Source organism: Rhodnius prolixus, unplaced genomic scaffold (assembly GCF_049639745.1).
Source record: "Rhodnius prolixus isolate KJV_2025 unplaced genomic scaffold, Rpr scaffold_10, whole genome shotgun sequence".
Classification (NCBI taxonomy): domain Eukaryota; kingdom Metazoa; phylum Arthropoda; class Insecta; order Hemiptera; family Reduviidae; genus Rhodnius; species Rhodnius prolixus.
The window spans coordinates 16380333-16400921 of record NW_027411615.1 but is presented as its reverse complement, the minus strand read 5'-3'; the positions used below and the strand labels follow the sequence as shown (position 1 = coordinate 16400921).

Genomic DNA, 20589 nt, shown 5'->3' with positions numbered 1-20589 from the left:
ATATTGTTGGTTGTAGGGTTAGGACATCGATAGAAAACATAAATATTCGATATAATCAAAATCGAATGAAGCTATCTTTCTAAAATAAAACAAGCGATGTTAGAAGACATTTATTACAGCTAAAACATCGATGTCGATATCTCAACCGTATTTGGAGGGATATGAAATGTCAGTTATTTTATAGGTGATTGTTTATATGTAGAATTCGGCCGATGCTGTGAGGTAGGTTGTGTCTTTTTACATTCATGTTTATTATTGTTTGTACAGTGTGTCAGAAAGGTGAATGTGTAATATAATAAGGCAAAATATTCTCTATTGATTTAATCGTTAACTTTTCTACGTGCGTTGTCATTTTATTCTGTGTAACCTTATTTGGCTAAATGATTGTGTTGTATGCCACAAAAGTGCACATAAATATCTAAATTTACTTCTCTTAAATATATTTTATGTAGAAAAACTTTTAACCTATTTGTGTTCAATTTTTAAAGGCCGTTTTCGTTGATTGGGTAAAAAGAAATGGGGTTAATACATTTAATACCATCTGATTTTTAGTCGTTTCCTTTTCTTACTGTACAATTTAAAACTTTTCAGTTAAAAACTAGTAACTTTTTCACTCTTTCTCGATATTGAAATCAAAGTGAAGATAAGAAGTCCATTGGTAAAAATAACTATTAGTAATTTTTGCTATTCCAGAAAAAAACTTGAAAATGCAAAAACAAAATTCTTTCGATCATCAACAGGTAGTATATTATTTAAATTATAATTAATAATTACATTATTAGAATGTTTTATTGTATTATTCAGATAGACTTATTTGTAGAGGATCGATATTTCTTAAATAAGTAATCAGCATTATTTAATACTCGGTAATTTCTTTTTAATGTACTAATAGCAGAAAGAAATAACTTGGGGAATGAGCGCGTTCGTTACGTTCTTTCCTCATTATTGGTCAAGTTTTGGTATATATGTAAACAGATCTAATGTCTGTATCTTTCTACCTTTCGAAAGCTGTCTTCTTGGATGGTGTAAAGTAGATTTGGTGGATTTCCTAATTGGCTCCTGTAATAATTTACAACAGTGTAGAGTTTCTGGAAGAAATTAGTACAACACACTTCTTAGTAGAAATAACTAGCTACGGTTTTTCAGGCTGAGCTAGCTGCAATTAGGTTCTGTGCTGCCGAGATTGTTGGACGAGGAATTATTAATTCTAAGGTCGTGATTTCCTCGGACAGTCAGGCTGCTCTACGAGCTATTAGTTCCTACCAGATCAATTCAAGGCTGGTTTGGGACTGTCTGGGTGCCCTGAAGGAAATTAGTGACCAAAATAAGGTCTTTCTGGTGTGGGCATCTGGTCATTCAGGACATAAGGGAAACGAAGTGGCAAATTTATAGGCCCGGGAAGGCTCTGCTGGACACTTCGTTGTCCCGGAGGCCCGTTTTGGGGTTTCGAAATGTGTTAAGTCTGCGGCAGTCTGGGTGCAGAGTAGGTCCCAGGAGTGGTGGCTCACCACCACAGGGCAGAGGCAGGCGAAGGAGTTCATAAGAGGCTATTCGCCGAGGCCGCCAGGTGAGGGACTCGTGTGGCTATGGATGTTAGTTCTCGAAGAGGAAAAACCTAGGCCTATGAGCTTTACTCAAGAGCCACTCTCCAGAATTAAGAGTCTGATCAAAAGGACAGGTCAGGAGGGCGAGCTGTTGAGTGGGGAGAGCCATAATATATCGAAAGGGGTCGCATTGGCGTTGTAGGCCTTGAGGCCGCCCTAGTTGCTGTATTAGTGACCTTTTATAATTTCCAATATTGCTTACAGATTCACGGATGTTGGTTGAATTTGTCTTGAAATTAATAAGTACAGCATAAAATTTAAATAATAGCAGTGAAACTTTTATTTTTTAGGATCGATATTCATTTTCAAATGAAAATATTAGTTCAGATGATGAAATATTTGATGCAACTTTGTATAGTGGACAAAATGCTTATTTAACTGAAGAAACTGATGAATCAATTTGTTTACCTAGTGCTAGACCCGTCCGCGGAAGTGTAATAAATTTTATTGGTTGTTTGGTATATTAATTTAATTTATTCAATATAAATGAATATTTTCATTTTAGGATCAAAGGAACTATAATGAAAATTTTAGTAAACACAGAAATTCTTCAGTTTTAATTAGTTCTGACGAAGAAAGTTTTGGTGAAGAGGGTGAAGTCGCTCGATTTTCTACATTTTATAATCCAAGATCTGAGACTAAGCATTCAATGGTAAGTACAAATTTAATCAGTTGTGACATTAAGTTGGTTACCATTATGCTCTTATATTATAATCGGAAGTTCAGAGAATATACCGTTTCCCTAGCGAGTTTTTTAAAATTCCCAAATCTTTTTAACTCAACTTTTTTGAGAATATGATCAAATTGTTAAGCAGGTCCCCTATTTTATTTTTTTTAAGATGCTACAATATATCCTTTATGTAACAAGGGATATGTGAATTCTACTTCTAATTATAAGGGCATTTCTTTTGTAAATGCTGTCGGTAAAATATACGCAGCCTTTTCTTTTAAAAAGATTATTATTTAGAATTTCTAACAGATAGGATTAACTTAAATGAATTTTAAGCTGGGTTTCGATCAAACTATAATACCATGGATAATATTTTCAATATTGTGAGCATAGCTGAAATTACATTAAGTAAAAAAAGAAACAAACTCTACGCTTTTTTTTTTTTTTTTTTTTTTTTAATCTATCATCTGTTTTCGATTGTGTAGCTAGTACAAGCTATTTCAGATAGAAATTTCTACTAAATTTGTTAATGCCATGAAAGACTTGTTGGGAGAAAAAGTTCAGTCAGGTGTATTCAGGGTGACCAGAGTTATATGCTCCATCCACTTTTTTTAAAAACGGCGGGAAATTTCGAAAAAATAAAAAACACGTATTTAATCATTTTTAGTCTAGTTTATTTTTAGTGATTGACCCATTTTTTTAAACCCCTGTATCTCGAGATACAGCATCCAACTTTTGTTTTTCAAATGGAACGTTATATTTTTATTGGAACATATTGCTTATTATACAATATGTTTGTGTCTGTGGGTTTGTACCATTTCCATGCTGAGTGTCCCAGATTTGAAGAGCATCGTCTAGAAATATTTCTAAAAGGAAAATTACTGAATTGCCGTTTATTACGGAAACCATTAGAATTTTGCTTTGTCACTTTAAAATCTTCCACAATTAACTTATCGATATATAAGTAAATCGTTAATAAGTTATTCTTACAGAGAAATTTTCGTTTCTCCTTGCATTTAGCGTTTGTAGAAAGAGTTCTTTACGTTTGTTTACAACATCAGATGAAAAATCTTAAGATATAAACAAAGTAGTGCCTTTCAAATTATTGCTATTGAAAAGAACCTTTCTCTTCATTCGCCCAAAACTTAAAGCTCTTAAACCCAACAAGTACTGAACGAACGACATCGTTGTTTCTTGCTCAAAACCGTTTTATAAATTCTATATTGTCCACTGAATCATCGATTTTAATACTTTCTGTAAAAAAAGACAAAATTTCTTTCTCTAACTTATCATACTCGTAATTTTCATTAACCACTTCTTTAAACCTGTAGATAATAATACTTTTTTTGTTTCAATTTCTTGTCAAATAAATTATAATTTCCTTTCTTGTGCTTCAAATTTTGTATTAATTCCTTTAATAATTTCTTCCATATTTTGGGCGAGAATGATTCCAATTTTTTCATTATCTTTCTTAATTTCCTCTTTCATGTTCAATAATATTTGTTATAATTCTCTCATGTTTATAATGAATGTTAGTACAATAGAAAAGAATAAAGTTCACTTTTTATTTATCTGATAAATAATACTAAAACATTCACTCACTGACCAGCGAACCTGCGCACTTCTTACTTTTCCCATCTACTATGCACAATTTGTACAAAAGACTGATTAACTTTGATAAAATTTACGACTTCTTCTTTTTTCTCAGTACTTAATCGATAAAAACTATTTATTTTAATACATTTATAAATAATATCGCAGACTCTATTTACATACCAATTTTCACAATTGTCCAGCCGGTATAACCCTATAAATTTAACTTCATTTTAACACACGATGTGATCACTACTAAGTCTCCCCTAGAACTCTATTTTTTAAATATAATATTAATACGAAATTAAAACTGAAATTAGCCGAGCACATTAATATTGTGATTTTTTCTAATCTAGTTTTAAAAATCCCAAAAAAGTAAAGGAAGTCTGGCAAGTACTTAATAGAAACCTTTGTAGTTATCTATAGCAATAAAAAAAAATGTTCATAAATAATTTTGTTACAGCCTGTTGGAAGTACAAGTAAGAATATTTGTAACAGTGATAGCAGTGAAGTTACCAACAAGACTTTAGAAAGTTCCTACAAAGAAGCAGAAAGTACGATGAATGTAATAACTCATCTTCTAGATTATATGTCTTTAAATTTCACGAATATTAATTGATCACAATAATGGTTTAATTTTTGTTTTTTTCTATACAGAACCTTGACGATACTTTGGATCCATTCGTAATCAAAGATTTGGTAAGAGAAATTACATACATTTATTTTGAAAGTTGAACAATAATTCTTTTTAATACTTAATTGCTGTTAATAATCATTGCTTTAATCAATAGGACGAAAGTAATATACGTGTTAATAGGAGAAGGCGACAAATTGCACTTATTAGTTCAGATGATTCAGACCCTAATGAAGAATTGATCGCTACAAGATTTTCGGGTTCTGATAATTCTGCAAACAATGTTAAGGTATTAAATACTAATATAACCTAAAAATTAATATTTTAATATAAATATATGGCCTGATTTTACGTATTTCCCATTACAGGTTAAAGATAATGCAGACAAATCAAGTAGGAGCAAGGTTTTGGTTGATTCGGACGCTTCATTTAATGAAGATTATGATGCAAGTGATTTTTCCAGCACAGAAGTAAGAATAATATAAGATTTCTTTCGTAATTTTGGCTTTTTAATAAATAGCTTGAGTTAGAATAAACCCCATAGACGTTGCATTTATTTCCAAAGCAAGGTAATAAATAAATATCATAAAATCGTTTTTGGATTCAACATTATCAGTGAGGGTGTATCCACCGTAACTGAATCAGAGCAGTTGTCGAGGAAGTAATGAAAGACTGAACTGTGCGTATATTTTTTAGTGTAATGTACGATATAGTTTTACGTACAGTTTTTATAATGTTTTTAAGATAACACAAATATTTGGAGTTTTAGTAAATTACAGGACTTCGTTTAAGATTAAGACATTGATAATAAGAGAAAAATGTGTGAACATTCACCCAAGATATTTTATTTTATATATCCCTCAATTCTGGAAAAGATCTACTTTTGATTTAAATTTATTGAAATAAATAACTAATTTATTTAAATAAAATTTATTTTTTGGAATAGTAAAATAGCTAAATAAATTAGTTTTTTAATAATTTTTTTTTATTTATTCATTTCAGGAAAAGAATGTAAATGAATTTGATAATGTAGCGGGGACATCAAAACTTATTAATGACAAGGAAAACGAGGCTAATTTATTGAACGATTCTGTGGATGAAACCGTTCAACTACCTATTGATACTTCATTATTTACTGAAAGTTCGCTTTCAGTTCCAAATATTGATGGATCAATTGCAAAACTAGAAAAAAGTAAAAGTAGGCCAAAAATTACTGAATCTTTTAAACGAATTACATTAGAACAACCTATTGCAATATCATCAGAGGATGAGATCGATATAAAAGAAATTAGCAGTCAAATTGTATCCCAAAAAGTTGAGAACTTAAAGGCTGAAAGAAAGAGGTTACAATTGGCTTACATAGATGTTAAAAGTCGGCTAGGAAGTTTGAAGGTATCCGTCTTGATTTTTATAGTTAAAACTGATTTTATATTTTTAAAAATTAAATTTTATTTTTTGAAAAAAGTAACGACAAAAGCAAGAACAGGAATCATTTTTGAAAATGCCGTTTTTGCTCATTTTTGGCAATATTTTTCCTCGAAATTTTAATCAAATATACGTAGTTGCAAAAAAAAGTACTTTTGTTTATGAGGATATGCCCTGTATTGTAAAGATAATTTTATCTTTACAATAATAATAATAAAAAAAATTGTCAAAGTAGGGTGTTTTTTAACGTTGTGCTTTTTCGTGCAGTTTTTGGACGATCAACCTTTATACAGCCGTCCTACCGTACAGTTATAATTCTAGATGGAAGAAAGAATGTTGCCAATTTCAATCATTGTATATTTACTATCAGTTATTTGAACTATAATTGTATTAGTAACCAAATTCATTCTAATAATTGCTAACAGGAGGCTGCGAAATCTATGGAAATGAGTAAATTACCTGATAAAGGTGCTCGTCTGCGGCGTTCTTTAGAGAAAAGTGCTAATGAAGAAAAAGAAATAAACGAAAGAATTTCTTTTGTTGATTCTCAGCTAAAATCAGCTAGTGGTGAATTTTTTTTAATTAACTATTAATTCTAAGCTCCTTAATTCCTATTCTTCTGAGAGCTACAAAAAATATTTTTGTTGGCAGTTGATTTAGCTTTATTTAGCTACATTATCCTCATGCTCTAATATACTACAATTTTAAAATAAAATTCACTTAGTTTTTAATTACCTAATTTAGAAATTCTTTATCTCTAGTTGAGAATCCTAAAAAACAACTTGCCGCTGCAATGAACCATCTTCCAACTACTTCCCTGAATTTGAGTGATCTTGGTAAAAAAGGTAATTAAAATATTTTGCCATTATTTCTTAAAATAAGTATATTTTCGAATAAGTGGTGTCCAGCTTATTCATTGAATTGTCAAGTTTCTTTCAAAGTTCTCATTCTTAAATGATTTATTTGTAAGATTAATTAAAAAAACGGCGATACCAGCGGAAATTTACGAATGCGGAAAAAACTCTTAGTACATACAAAAATGCATTTACTAATAATTCAAAATCAATTACAAAAATCTATCTTGACTAAAAAATTTCTTAACAATTAAAATTTATATTTTGTGTATCATTTTTACTAACGTGTTTTGAACGTGCAGCATCGAAGGGGAAATATGATGAAATTTTCTTTCAACATAATTCAAATTCTGAAAAGTTATTTTTATATCTATCATTTGTTCAATACGATTGCAATATATAAATTTTGGTGCTTCTGTGATATTTAGAGATGTCCCTTACCGTAGACATCTGAGATCACTATAATTTACAATCTTACAATGTCAAATATACATTTTGATAATGAAAAACGCTTTGCAATTAGATCATTGTGAAAAATGTAGAAGCTTTAATTAATTTATTCAAGTTTATTTTGTATGTTGCAATCACCCATGGGTAAAACGATCAAATTTTTGCTACATATCAAGCTCTTTATCTGAATACAGATAACAACACTTTTTAGGTGCCTGGATCTTGAAAATAGGCATTATTGAGATTTTCAATTATGGAACAGCAATTTTCTTGAAAAATATTTTATTCATTTTAGAGTTAAGCCAAACTCCAAATGAGCCAAAACTAAGAAAAATATTCTGTAATTTCACTTTCCAGAACAGTGACTTATGCAGAAAAATATTTCTGTTAGAAAATGGCGAATCAATCAATAATTAATTACGTTTCAGTTCCAGCAATTCGATTCTCCAAACCAAATTTATTGACCATGAAAGTAGACCATTGTAAAAATTTAACGATATAATGTTTATATTTTATTTCTTTATTGTATATATAAGATAAGAGGGAGGTTCTAGCCCCCGCGACTTATAAACTAAAAAAGAATCAAAATTATAAGAGGTTTTTCTAAACCTAAAAATAAAGATCATTAAGCAAGTAAACACATTGAAATGTAACCACAAAAATGTTTAGTAATATTCGTAATATTTAATTGTTTTGTAATATAATACCTTTGTTCTTTGAAAATGTTTTCAGCTTTAGAAACGCACAACGCTCAAAGTACACTTACAATGGCTGCCTTGGAGTCTTTACATAAATCATTAGAATCACAACCAAAAACGATTTCTCTAGAACCGTCTTCTGGTTTAAAAGTGTCTCTTTTACCGCACCAGAAACACGGTCTTGGCTGGGCAGTATGGAGGGAATCACAAAAGCCAGCTGGAGGGATATTAGGTCAGTAATATAATTGCACTAATTTTATAATGTAGTATTTTTTTTTTCAAAAGGATTGTCGCGTTTCATTTCAAATTTTAGAAGTAAATTTTTCCAATTACCATTTTTATTTATTTGATATATGAAGAATATTTCTTTGTACGATAGCGTTATTCTTTTAGAATTTAGAAACGATAAAAAATTAATAATAAATTGTTGATGTTTATTACTTTGCAAGGCAAAGTTTGCTAAGGGTTAAAAGCATTATATATTATATAATTGTATTATTATTATTATTACTATTACCTATTATTTTATTTTATTTTAATTTTTTTAATCAATATATAATGTATAATATAATATTATACAATATAATATATTATAAAAACCTATGGATTGCACAAGTTTTATTTATTTTACAATAACGGTTTATATGACTATAACAAGTCTTTCAGAAGCAGTAATAATAGTTGTTCCGTATTTCAATTGTGTGGTTCATCTGTTTAGTGGAGAGGAGTATACTTTATGATTAAGTAAATTGCCAAAAAAAACTTAGTTTATAAGCAAGCTTGGTTTGGAATTGATTTGTGTGCAATTAAATAAATTAGATTCTATAAAGTTAAAGCCTACCTCGTTATCAAGCCACTGAGGGCAAAAAATTACGAACGTTTGTCTCACTTCTACAATAATAATCATTATCTTACTGGGGCAATGGTTTTATTTGTTATTAATTGTTTTTATATAATTTCAGCCGATGATATGGGGTTAGGAAAGACGTTAAGTATGATCTCTCTAGTTTTACAAACTAAGTTGGACAAAAAAAGAACTGAAAAGCAAAGTGATTCAAGTGAAGATGAAGCAGCTTCTTCAAGAAGAAGTAAGTTTATTCCATTTCTTATAGAAGCATTCAATATTTCTCAGAATAATTTTTTTTTTCATTGTTTTTGGCCCCTTGAGCCAGAATAAATTCGAAGTATAAAATATTATTGTTGAAGAAGAATACAATGCTACTTAAACATGTTATCTCAACATGTCCACATATAAATGCATAAATATTCAAAGTAGATTAACTAGATTAATTTTTTGGAGTATTGTCACGTTCCATTTGCGTTAACTTTTAAGCGGTTAAAGGCAAAACAAAAAGTGCATTCAAATAATATTTAAGAAAACTACGTGAAACTTCGTTAGGATTGGTTAGTTTTTATTATTTATTCTGTTATGACAGCCTCTTAGCTTAAAATTTCATTGAATAAGTGAAGTTCTTTTTTTAAGATCAAGCAGAGGGAAAAAAACGAGTCTTTTATTAGAGGAAATGCCGAAGGCTTAGTAGAATACAATGTTGAGGAGCTTTTCCAGTTTTAAGTATTTTTAAGGATGATAAAAGTTTGGCCCAAAAATAAAACCTACATGCTGAAAGTTTTAATAGGAATTAAATCGATATATTTTTTTTTAAGTAAATAATCAGGAGATGCTAGGCCTTGAAATCTCCTAGTTTTGCATGTCTACATTTTTAAGGAGTTATGCACAAAATCATGTGCTTTAAAACAATACTTAAGACTTAAATTGTAAACATTATTATTTTGATAACAGAAGTTCAGAGCAATGCAACCTTAGTAATCACTCCGACATCCGTGATGGGGCAGTGGGAAAATGAAGTGAAAAGTAAAATTTCTAGAGGGACATTAACCTGCATGCTGTATCACGGTCCATTTCGTAAAAAAACTAGAAGGTGAAGACATTATTAATAAAGTTCACTTTTTGGCCTTTATTTTACTTTTTAAAAAAATGTATTTTTTATTTTTTACTTTTGTAGCTTATCTTCTTATGATATTGTAATCACGTCCTACTCGACCGTTCAAAGGGAAGAAGAAGTAAGTGATGAAATTTTCATTTTCAAATTATTAAAATTTAACCGATTAGTTGTTAGACGTAAAACTCGCTTCTAACCATATTTCTTGTCTTGAACTTTACGAGGAAAGTGATTGGTGAATAATTTTGAAATACCTATTTTTGCCAAACACATGTTCATTGTATGAAAGAAGTTACTTTTTAGTAGCATCAGGTTGCTTACTAAAGAGGATTGATTAACCACGGAACTGTTTGGTACATTTACCTGATAAATATTTCTGGTGTATCAAGGACTGTTCAAAAATGGAACTGGAATAGTCTGTTTTGTGAAAGATGTCTTTGCCGTATCCCTTGGTGGTTGGAAATCTATCTTCCAGGCAGATGATGATTTATTTAGGATAAGCAATGACGGAACTTTAAAAGTAATTGTATCTGGTTGATTGTCAGGCTGGTCCGGAAATATTAAAATCAAGGATTCAGGAGAAAGTATTTTCTTTAAATGACGTTTTTCGTGCATCGATACTAAGTTAGAAGGTTATTTCGGATATCATCCCTTCTATATGACCCTTCCATCTTAATTGTTTTTCCTCATGGATTATCTCATTCAGCTTTTTGATTTCTAGTCTTGTCCTACTGGTACAGATCCATACCGTGTCCCTTTTTTTTACTTTGACTGAAACTTTATGACTCTTGCTCGGATTCGCTCCTCATAAGCGAATATTTAATGAAGGATTGTCCATTGGCTGATTACTACTAAAGCCCAAGAAATAGAATTTTAAGGAAAATCACCGTTGTAGTTCCTGGAAATAGGTTACATTCTATTTTTCATATTTAACATTTTTTTTTATACATACAGCTTAAATTTTATTTTGTATGTTTATTAAATAGGATTGTCCGCTAATGAAAATAAGATGGCAAAGAATTATTCTTGATGAAGCTCACACAATAAGGAATGCAAGAACTAAAACAGCGCAAGTAATATTTAAATTAAAATCCAGAGCAAGGTGGGCGTTGACTGGAACTCCAGTCCACAATAAAGAATTGGACTTATTTTCACTTCTTAAATTTTTGCGCTGCAAACCATTTGATGATTTCACCGTTAGTATTTTTATTAAATTAAATATTGTTGATGAAAGTCGTTATTGCGGACAATTACTAATCTAATTACTTTAAAAAGCTAAGATCTTCAAAATCTGAACAAAAAATAAAAAATCTAGAGTGAAAGTCGCATTTATTACAGCTTGTGTAATATTTTGGGTAATATCTTAAAAGATTTTGTGATAATTTTATTCTTTTCAAACAACTTTTCAATAAAAGAGCACCACTTACCTACTTCAATCATTTATGTACTAAATTTTTACACCAGATGTTTTTTTCTTAGATTCCCAAAATGTTAATTCAAATATAAATGCCGTGAACAATTGACTTTTTTTAATGTTTTTATTTTATGGGTTTTATATTACTTCCCTTAAAAGTGTGTATATTTCATTTATTAATATTCATTGATTTAATTGAATGTGTGAATAGATATGGAAAAAATGGGTCGATAACAAAGATGCAGCAGGCGTACAAAGATTAAACTGCATTTTAAAAGCAATTTTATTAAGGAGAACAAAAGAAGGTATTCAATCGGAAGGTGGGCTAAAATCTTTGAAGCCAAAAACATTTAAAACCATAAAGTTGGATCTAGATCCAGAAGAATACGATATCTACAAGAAAATTGCGTATTTTTCGAGGTATTTAGTTCAAATTAGTTATAATCTGATAAATATGCTAGCTGTAATGGCCCAGAAATCCAGAAAAAAATAAAATTAGTAAGTTGTACTTAAATGAGTGTAATTAGGAGAAAAAAATAAAATAATAATAATAATAGTGGGGATTCTTGTTTTGAATATAGTTCTGGTTTTTAGATGTTTATTTTTAATATTTTTAACGTTTTAGGACGCTTCTTGCCAAACTCATTTATCAAAAGGCTGAAAAAGAAAATTTAATCAGTGAAGGAATACCGCATTCTCATAGATGTAAGTAAATATGTAGTATCATTAATTTTATCCGGCACCACCGACATGAACACATTTTCAAAAATATTTAGTACATTAAACTACATTAGCATTCAAGTAATAATCACTATTAACATGATAACTTATCTTCATAAGTGAGTCAAGAATGAAAATGTTATTAATTTGTTACTGTTGATTATTGTTACTTGTTGATTATCGATTATTATTGATTACTGTTTGTTACTGTTGATTTTTTTTTTTTTGGTCTGTGTATTTATGAGCAGGAAATTGTTAGTTATCTGTTGAAGTAATACTACAAGAGTTTTTGCAATTTACAAAATGAATTAGCTGTAATTAACTCTAGTCGTGAAAGAGTTTTGTAAACTTTTTTTTTTAATTGCACTTAAAATCCTGATAAAATTTGAATTTCTAACTCAATAATCTTTTACTTTTTTTTTTTTGACTGATTCATTAAAAATGTTGCTTGTAAATATCTTGAGTTTATTTTTTTAAATATTTCTACAGTTATATAACATTTTTACAGTTCCCAGAGAGGAAATTCCTTTCAAAGAACATCCTGAATTGGCCGCTTTGTACAAGGACATGATGTCGATGCAAGATGTAAAAACTCATCACATCTTAGTTTTATTGCTACGGCTTCGACAAATCTGTTGTCATCCAGCATTAGCAGTATCGGTAAATTAATAAAATAAATTTCATATATGATATAGTTTCGTTAAAACACACTGCATATTTTTAATTATGAAAATATTTCCTTCATTCAAAGGAATGAAGTAATAATTTCTTCGAGCCCTGATAAAGGCTGGTTGCATACTTAACTTTTAGTTGCAACGTTGTTTTTTTTTTCTGAAGTTCAAGTATTTTTTAAGAAATGAGACGCACACCAAAGAAGCATTGCCATTTTTATTAACCAACAAGTTGGTTTCATCTGCTCCTGGAACAGCCAGTTGTTCCTTATCATTTAGAAGACATAAGGCTAAAATAAAAGAGTTTTGACCTACCAAGTTAAACGGAAATGGTCGATTAATATGGAGATGATAAATTACAGTTCTCATATACTTTTTAATAATTAAATATGTCCTCGTGGCGGCAGAAAGTGTTTGACGCAATCTTTTATATCTAGCATGTTGTACGAACAGTGGTACATGTTATGCGATACTGTAAATAAACTCCCTATCAGCAGGGGTACTGTTGGTAGGAAAAACAAAAAAACAAACAATCTTTTATAGAATTATAGGAAGATGAGTGTTACACATAATAGTCTTATGTTTTTGAAGTTGCCCAAAGATATGGGTCTACGTACTGCTTAAAAAAAAGTAGTTGATTAATATTGGTCCTTGGCAATATTACAAGTACAGAAATAGAAAAGTTTCCGTTTATGAAAGAAATTTGTGCAGATTCCCTTACCAATCATTTAAGTTCTTTTAACTAATATTTAACTTGTTAGAATTTACTTAATTTCTTCTAGTAACCAGCCAAAATTTTTAACTTATTTCATTTTATTTCAAGGAACTAATTTAATAACTTGCTTCTAGATTCTGTCTTCCGAAGAATTGAATAGCAGCGGAATAGAAGAAAAAGAAGCAGACGCTGTTGAGTTAGTAGACAGAATTAGACGTATGTCTATAGCTCCAAATCCTACTGAGAGCGCTCAAAACAATGTATTTTCGAAAAGCAGGTGCAGCTCAAAGGTAAAAGGAAGCAATATAATTTATTTTTTTTTAATGAATACAATCTGTAATTAACTGATTTCAATCTAAAATTACAAAGTGACAGATTTATTATGTTTATTGTTATGTTTTTGAAGTATAAAGTACTTAAAAAACTGGCATCTTGCTGATTAACGTGATTTCCGATATATGATTCGCAGAAAAACAGTTATTTTGGAGTTTGCATAAATCAAATCATTCTATTAAGCAACATAAAGTTTATTTTTAAAAATTGGAATTTATTCTCCCCTCGCCCTCTTTCTCTACTCTGTTATTACCAGAAATTGAAATTTTATTCTTAATTTCGTAAATTATTATATAAATTCTTAAACGTTTAACATAGTGGGATCGGTTGAAAATGAAGGAATTTTGCCTGAATATATCATTTGAGCTTAAGTAATGTAACTAGCGCATTTGCGGACCCAATCACATTTGCATTAGTAATAATTTCTTTAATAATTTTTATGTTTTATCGTTACAGATGAGAGCTGTAATTGATTGTTTAACAGAGATCTTGCATAATTCAATAGATGATAAAATCGTTGTCGTATCTCAGTGGACTTCAGTCCTCAAAGTCTTAAAAGACTTGCTCACCAGCATGAACATCAAAACTGTTGAATTTAATGGGACTATTCCAATTAAAGAGCGGCCGCAAATAATTGAAGATTTTAATCAAAAAGCAACTGGCCCTATGGTAACTTTTTAATAATTTATATTCTTTAAAGTTTTAATTTTTCTTGAGAGGTAAAAACGCCCAATACCAAACTATTTTAAAACTTCCAAATCCTTTATAATAGTGGTTTTAGGCACGAGATGTACGAGCTGCACTAAGCCTTAGAAGTAATTAACAATAGGCTTAAAAGTCCCAATTACTGTTCCACCTTTAATCTGGAATTGTTATTCGATCGAAGTACAATTAAAAATTAATGAAAAATAATGTTTGAACCCAAACGGCTCGTATACGTCTGATTGATGCACCCACTCATGAAGAATATATGTTAATAAAACATGAATAATATGTGTAATAGCAGCAGAATAAAAAGTTAACAGAAAAATAAACGTACCTTTCTTTAAAATGCGAAAAATATATTTGATATATACAGGGTGTCCCGAATTTAAATGTCATAACTTCGGGAGCGTGTAGGGGATCGATAAACTAAAAGAAAAAGTGGTATAGAGATATGCTCGTTTTTGCTTCGTTTTGGAGAAAATCGCAAAAAACATAAGACGTAGTTTTTATTTCTGTACTTATTTATTACTTTTTAATTCATATTTATTTGTTCGCGTTGTCACTTGCCTAATGTAAATATTGTTTTGTTCAAAATATTTTGCCCTCTTGCAGCAATGACTCATCGTTCTGGCATTCATTGAAATCGTACACGGAAACAATAATATTCCGTTTTTTGGTAAAAGCTTTTTTGTTTGTTTACATTTCTGCCTTTCTCCTATAAATTCGTCAGTTACTCATCAGAAGCCATCGAGTGAATTACTTCTGTTACAATATGCCGCGTACATATTCTAACGTTGAATATGCTGATATGGTTTTCGTGTATGGTTTCTGCGACGGTAATGCTGTGGAGGCGGTGCGAGAGTATGCGCGCCGATTTCCAAATAGAAGAGTGCCGGATCGGCGAGTCATTACGATGACTTTTAATAGGCTGCGAGAGACCGGCTCATTTTCAATTCATCAAGATCCGTTAAGAGCCAATTTGCAAGAAAATTGTATCCTGCACCATTTTGATAACAACCCTGAGACCAGCGTTCGGAGAGCATCAGCTGCATTACAAGTGCCGCGGCAGACAATCTGGCGAACTTTGAAAGATGATAACCGCCACCCGTATCACATTCAAAGGGTGCAGAATTTATTACCTGAGGATTATTTTAAGAGGTTGAATTTTAGTAATTGGTATCTTGAGCAATTTAATAATGATAATTCCTTTCCATCAAAAATAATGTGGACGGATGAAGCTACGTTTACAAGAAGAGGAATTATGAATCAAAGAAATTGTCATATATGGGCTGATGAAAATCCACGGGCTGTTAGGGAATGGAGGTTCCAGCATGAATTTGCTGTTAACTTTTGGCTCGGAATTTTGAACGAGTCTGTAGTGGGACCATTTTTTTTACCCCGCAGATTAAATGCAGCCAGATATACAGACTTTTTGGAGAACGAGTTGCTTAATTATTTAGAAGATATCAACCTGCAGCAACGCATCGAAATGTGGTTCCAGCTCGATGGGTGTCCAGCTCATTATGGCAGAGCTACTCGAGCTTGGCTAGACAACCATTATCCACGAAGATGGATTGGACGTGGAGGAGTAGTATCTTGGCCACCCCGATCGCCTGATCTGACACCACTGGACTTTTTTGCATGGGGTCTCCTGAAGCAGGAAGTTTATTCGTTACCAATCAACTCAAGAGAGCAATTACAAGACCGAATCGTGGATGCAGTACACCAAATATCACCAAATCAGTGTTTGGCTGCAACACGAGCTGTCCGTACTAGATGCAATGCTTGCATTGCTGCAAGAGGGCAACATTTTGAACAATATTACATTAGGCAAGTGACAACGCGAACAAATAAATATGAATTAAAAAGTAATAAATAAGTACAGAAATAAAAACTACGTTTTATGTTTTTTGCGATTTTCTCCAAAACGAAGCAAAAACGAGCATATCTCTATACCACTTTTTCTTTTAGTTTATCGATCCCCTACACGCTCCCGAAGTTATGACATTTAAATTCGGGACACCCAGTACTATATTTATTTATTTAATTTATTTTAATTTTTTAAATAGGTGATGCTTCTTTCGCTGGCAGCTGGTGGAACAGGACTGAATCTAATTGGTGCAAATCATCTTCTTGTTATTGACATACATTGGAATCCTCAATTAGAAGCGCAAGCCTGCGATAGAGTGTACAGGGTTGGCCAGCAAAAACAAGTACATATCTATAAGTAAGTTATTAACTTGTTTTACTATAACATTAAAAAATAAATAATAAAAATTTTCGTCAATAATTCAATTAATTTATCTTCTGATTTGTTGTGTTTAAATTATTACATATTTTTGGCGCTGAACGTACTAAGAAATTCTTATTGCTATTAGAACTACTCCTTAACAAAAACGTTAACACGTTTTTATGTAAAACGTAAATGTAGAATGGAACAGTCTAAAAAATTAAGTAAAAGAGTTGATTAAACGCCAAAAGGTACACAAATCAGCAGATACCCAACATTTCATCGATATCATTTGAGTAATTTTTCTACATTAACTTTTCATAAATGAATTTTAGAATTTGATTACTACATAATTTAAAGTAGCTATCTATTTAATCGGAGACTGAACTAAAACCGACGATTTTTATTTTTATTTAAATAAAATAAACAAATCATTAATGTATTTTTTGGGATAAGGATTTTATTAAAAAGTTTTTTTATTTTGAACAATGATTAATAGTTTGATTATTATAGATATTGCAGTCAATGTAGTTAAGTGGTGTGCTACTTCAACAAATGTTTTGTAGATGAAAATAGCCAGATAAGGGTTTGTAACATCTAATAAATTCTAAAAAATATGAATGAAAAGTTAATGCTGTAATATAACTTAAATGATATCAGTTATGTAGCAATAAAATGTTGGGTACTTGCTGATTTGTGTACCTTTTGGCGTTTAATCAACCCTTATACTTAACTTTTTAAACTGTAAGTTTTTGTTAAGGTGATTATTATACCTTTTGGATAAATTTTTCTTTTTGTCTATTCTGCAAAGTTACACACTGGCTTTACAGATTTTCTTAACATTTGGAATAAGCAATACTCATTATAATCTGATATGGTGTTAAGACGGAACCGTAACTACCACTGGAGGGAACTTTTAAAAGAATGCTTAGTGTTGCGGTCCCCAAAGAATCCACAAAAATTATTTTCTTGGGAAAACGTTTCGAATAAAATTGGAGAGTATATTTGTATGTAAATAGTAAAATTAAACTGCGATTTTTGTACTTCCTTTTAAGAGGAGTAAGAAAAATGAAACTGCAATTACATTACTTCTCACAAAAAAGGCAAAGAGAATTTAAACTTCAAATACGAACGATCCCAATTCTTCTTTTTAGTAGCTGTAAGAGTATGATGGCAGTTTAATGTCACGCAGTAAAACTCTCACCAATTCTTCCTGCCAAATTTTATTAAAAACGGGGTAAAATTTACAAAGTTATTAGTATAGTATTAGTTTTAGTGGGGGCCTTACTGTGCTCAGCGTCGAGACCCACAACAGCCATATCTACACAAAATTTCAAATAAAATAACACTTCATTCAAGAAATTCCATTCACGCGTCGATTTGAACGATTGCAGTACTTCCCTTAGTACGTGTAAGAGCAGGATGGCACTTTAATGTCGCGTAGTGAAGTTCTAACCACTTCTTCCTGCCAAATTTTGTGAAAATCGGGCTTAGATTTACTGATTTATTAGTATTATTAGTTTTAGAGAAGGCCTTAAGTGTGCCAAACGTCTCTCCTATAAAATTTTAAATTAAACGACATTTTATTCATGAAAATCATTAGAGGTACAGCATCAAGACCCCCAAAGACACATCTACATGAAATTTTGAATCGAATAACACCTCATTCATAAAAATCGGTTTGCGCATTTAGGCGCTACGTTGTTTACAAAACAGGTACAACAATTTATGAAAATGCCTTTTTTGCCCACTTTTGGCTTCTTTTTTCTCAGAAACTAATTAATCTACGTTGTTGCAAAAAATTCTTGTTATAAACGAGGGATTACCCTTAATTTAAAAAAAAAATTGGGAATTTTACTTTTTATAGAGTAAGAGAAAAAAATAGTAAAGTTACGATGTTTTTCAACGTTTCGCTTTTTCGTTCAGTTTTTGATGATCAACCTTTGTACAAGTGTTCTACCGGACAGATTTAATCAGCTTATTTCAAAGTTAACTTTGTAGTACGGAAAGGCATTTGCGTGGATTTATGATTGGCCACTTACCAGTTAAACAAAAATAATTAAAAGAAGACACATTTTTGCCGCTAAATAGAGAGCTATCAATCTCCGAAAGGTAACGGAAAGTACTATTTAATTTTTTTTATAAATTTCTTTTATGACTTCTGTTAATAGGTTTTTATTTATTCATGTCTTGTAAACCTTCGCGGCTCGTTAAGAATTAATTCGACCCAATGTTGGGGATCACAGTTCATGAAGATTAAATGAATTATTAACACTTTTTAGCTCCAGATTTTTTTTTAGGTTCTTACTTAGGGTTTGCACATTTTCATTTTGCCACAGAAATCTGACAACAATTGTAAATGCCTTAAAAGAAATCAGTTAATATACAAATTATCTTTCTAATGTAGGAGCTCATTAATTTCACAGCTTGATAATCAAAGAAAGTCATCTGATATTTTAATTTCTAGAATCTTCCTCAGTTTCCTCATCTTTTCAGAAATTTTTGAAGACTGTAATGCCTGTTTCTTGTTCTTATTTTCTGTTACTAGAGTCTCAGACCCTTCTTAACAAGAGCTCCATTATAACATTAATAAAGCATTGTTAACCTCATTTAAACTTTCTATGAGTAAGGGACATCAAACAAAAAAATCTGTATACTCAAGCGACTTTAATCTCTTTTACAGATTTGTTTGCAACAATACCATCGAAGAAAATATTCTTCAACTACAAACTAGCAAATTAGAGCTAGCTAAAGACGTTTTAGCCGGCTCTGTGAAAAATGCTGGAAAATTGACCATGCAGGATTTAAAAACCTTGTTCAACGTCCGGTGAGGAAGTGTCTGTGATATTGTTTGTAATTATGGTTTTAAATAAAGTTGATTTTTATCTCAGTTTAAGAAATTAAATATTGAGTTCAATGTGCTGTGATAACATATGTAATTATTTTATATTTTAATAAGATTATTTTATTTTGTACGTCTTAGAAGAAGCTAGATATTTTAATAAAAGCTTATTTTTATCTCAATTTTAAGAAATTAATTGTAGAAAATAATAAACTGTGATAACGTTTGTAATTGTTATTTTATAGCTTCCAAAAAATTAACTTGTAAACCTCTAAGACAAAACTGGATATTTTAATAAAACTCAATTATCTCATTTTAAGAATTTACTCACCTGTGATCCTGAGCTTGAGATCTCTACCACTTAAAATAAGTTCTAGAATGTTACTCCAAAGCTCAGCTCTGGTGGCTTCCATCTCCTTGAGAGCCTCCTTAAGGATCACTTTGCTGATATCTCCAAGGGTTCTAGTCTCATAAAAGGAGTTGCAGCGTTCTGCTTTACCAGAGCCCGATTCATAATTCCCCATCACGCGGTCTTATTTACTTTTCCCAGGTTATTGAGTTTTGCTAACCCAATATATTCGAAAGCTGATAACACGTGAGCTCATTCTTTAATGGAAACTTCTTCATATTGCATGTATTTCCGGCTGCAAGATTCTTGAAAATTTTCTTACAGGTTTTCAGTGCCTAATCCTTGGACCAAACACCCAGCACCTAGACCCTTCGGGGAGTACATGACCCATTCGTGAACTGTATGATGCGCTCTTAAATGCAAGAAAGGGTGTATCAGTGCTTCCTAGTACCCAGCTTTGAGGAAAAGTTCGTTACGAATCTGTTCTTCTTACTCATATCGTTCTAAGAAAGTTCGCCAGTGGATAACGAGTCAGGAATAACCACTCATTCCTCTCAAAGGCTCTCTTCGTCCATCTCTCGATCACAAGGTGTAGATGTATTAGATCGAGAATTATCTCCAACGAGAACCATTGTTAGCTACGAAAAGTTATTGTCGTGTATGGCTGAAATTGGTAAGCACTTTTATTCCATTTACATAAGCTTCTCGTTATGCAGTCATA

General features: G+C 31.0%; 1 protein-coding gene across 5 annotated transcripts; it reads left to right on the top strand.

The window, feature by feature from the left end:
• Window positions 1-85: 85 nt before the first annotated feature.
• Window positions 86-19745, top strand: lds (transcription termination factor lodestar). 5 transcript variants are annotated; one of them, XM_074133314.1, is made up of 23 exons: window positions 86-222; window positions 592-740; window positions 1895-2038; window positions 2110-2256; window positions 4331-4432; window positions 4525-4566; window positions 4659-4790; window positions 4870-4971; window positions 5504-5893; window positions 6352-6493; window positions 6688-6771; window positions 7963-8160; window positions 8891-9016; window positions 9730-9868; window positions 9953-10010; window positions 10876-11085; window positions 11515-11723; window positions 11929-12008; window positions 12532-12683; window positions 13544-13699; window positions 14199-14411; window positions 16517-16674; window positions 19361-19745. In XM_074133314.1, exons 2-23 carry the CDS (start codon window positions 708-710, stop codon window positions 19506-19508), a joined length of 3165 nt encoding a protein of 1054 aa, XP_073989415.1. In that variant the 5' UTR covers window positions 86-222; window positions 592-707; the 3' UTR covers window positions 19509-19745. The 5 variants fall into 5 exon arrangements, with proteins under 5 accessions (XP_073989415.1, XP_073989418.1, XP_073989417.1 ...); XM_074133316.1 differs by having other exon boundaries at window positions 115-222; window positions 694-740; XM_074133315.1 differs by lacking the exon at window positions 86-222 and adding an exon at window positions 261-506.
• The last annotated feature ends 844 nt before the right edge of the window (window positions 19746-20589 follow it).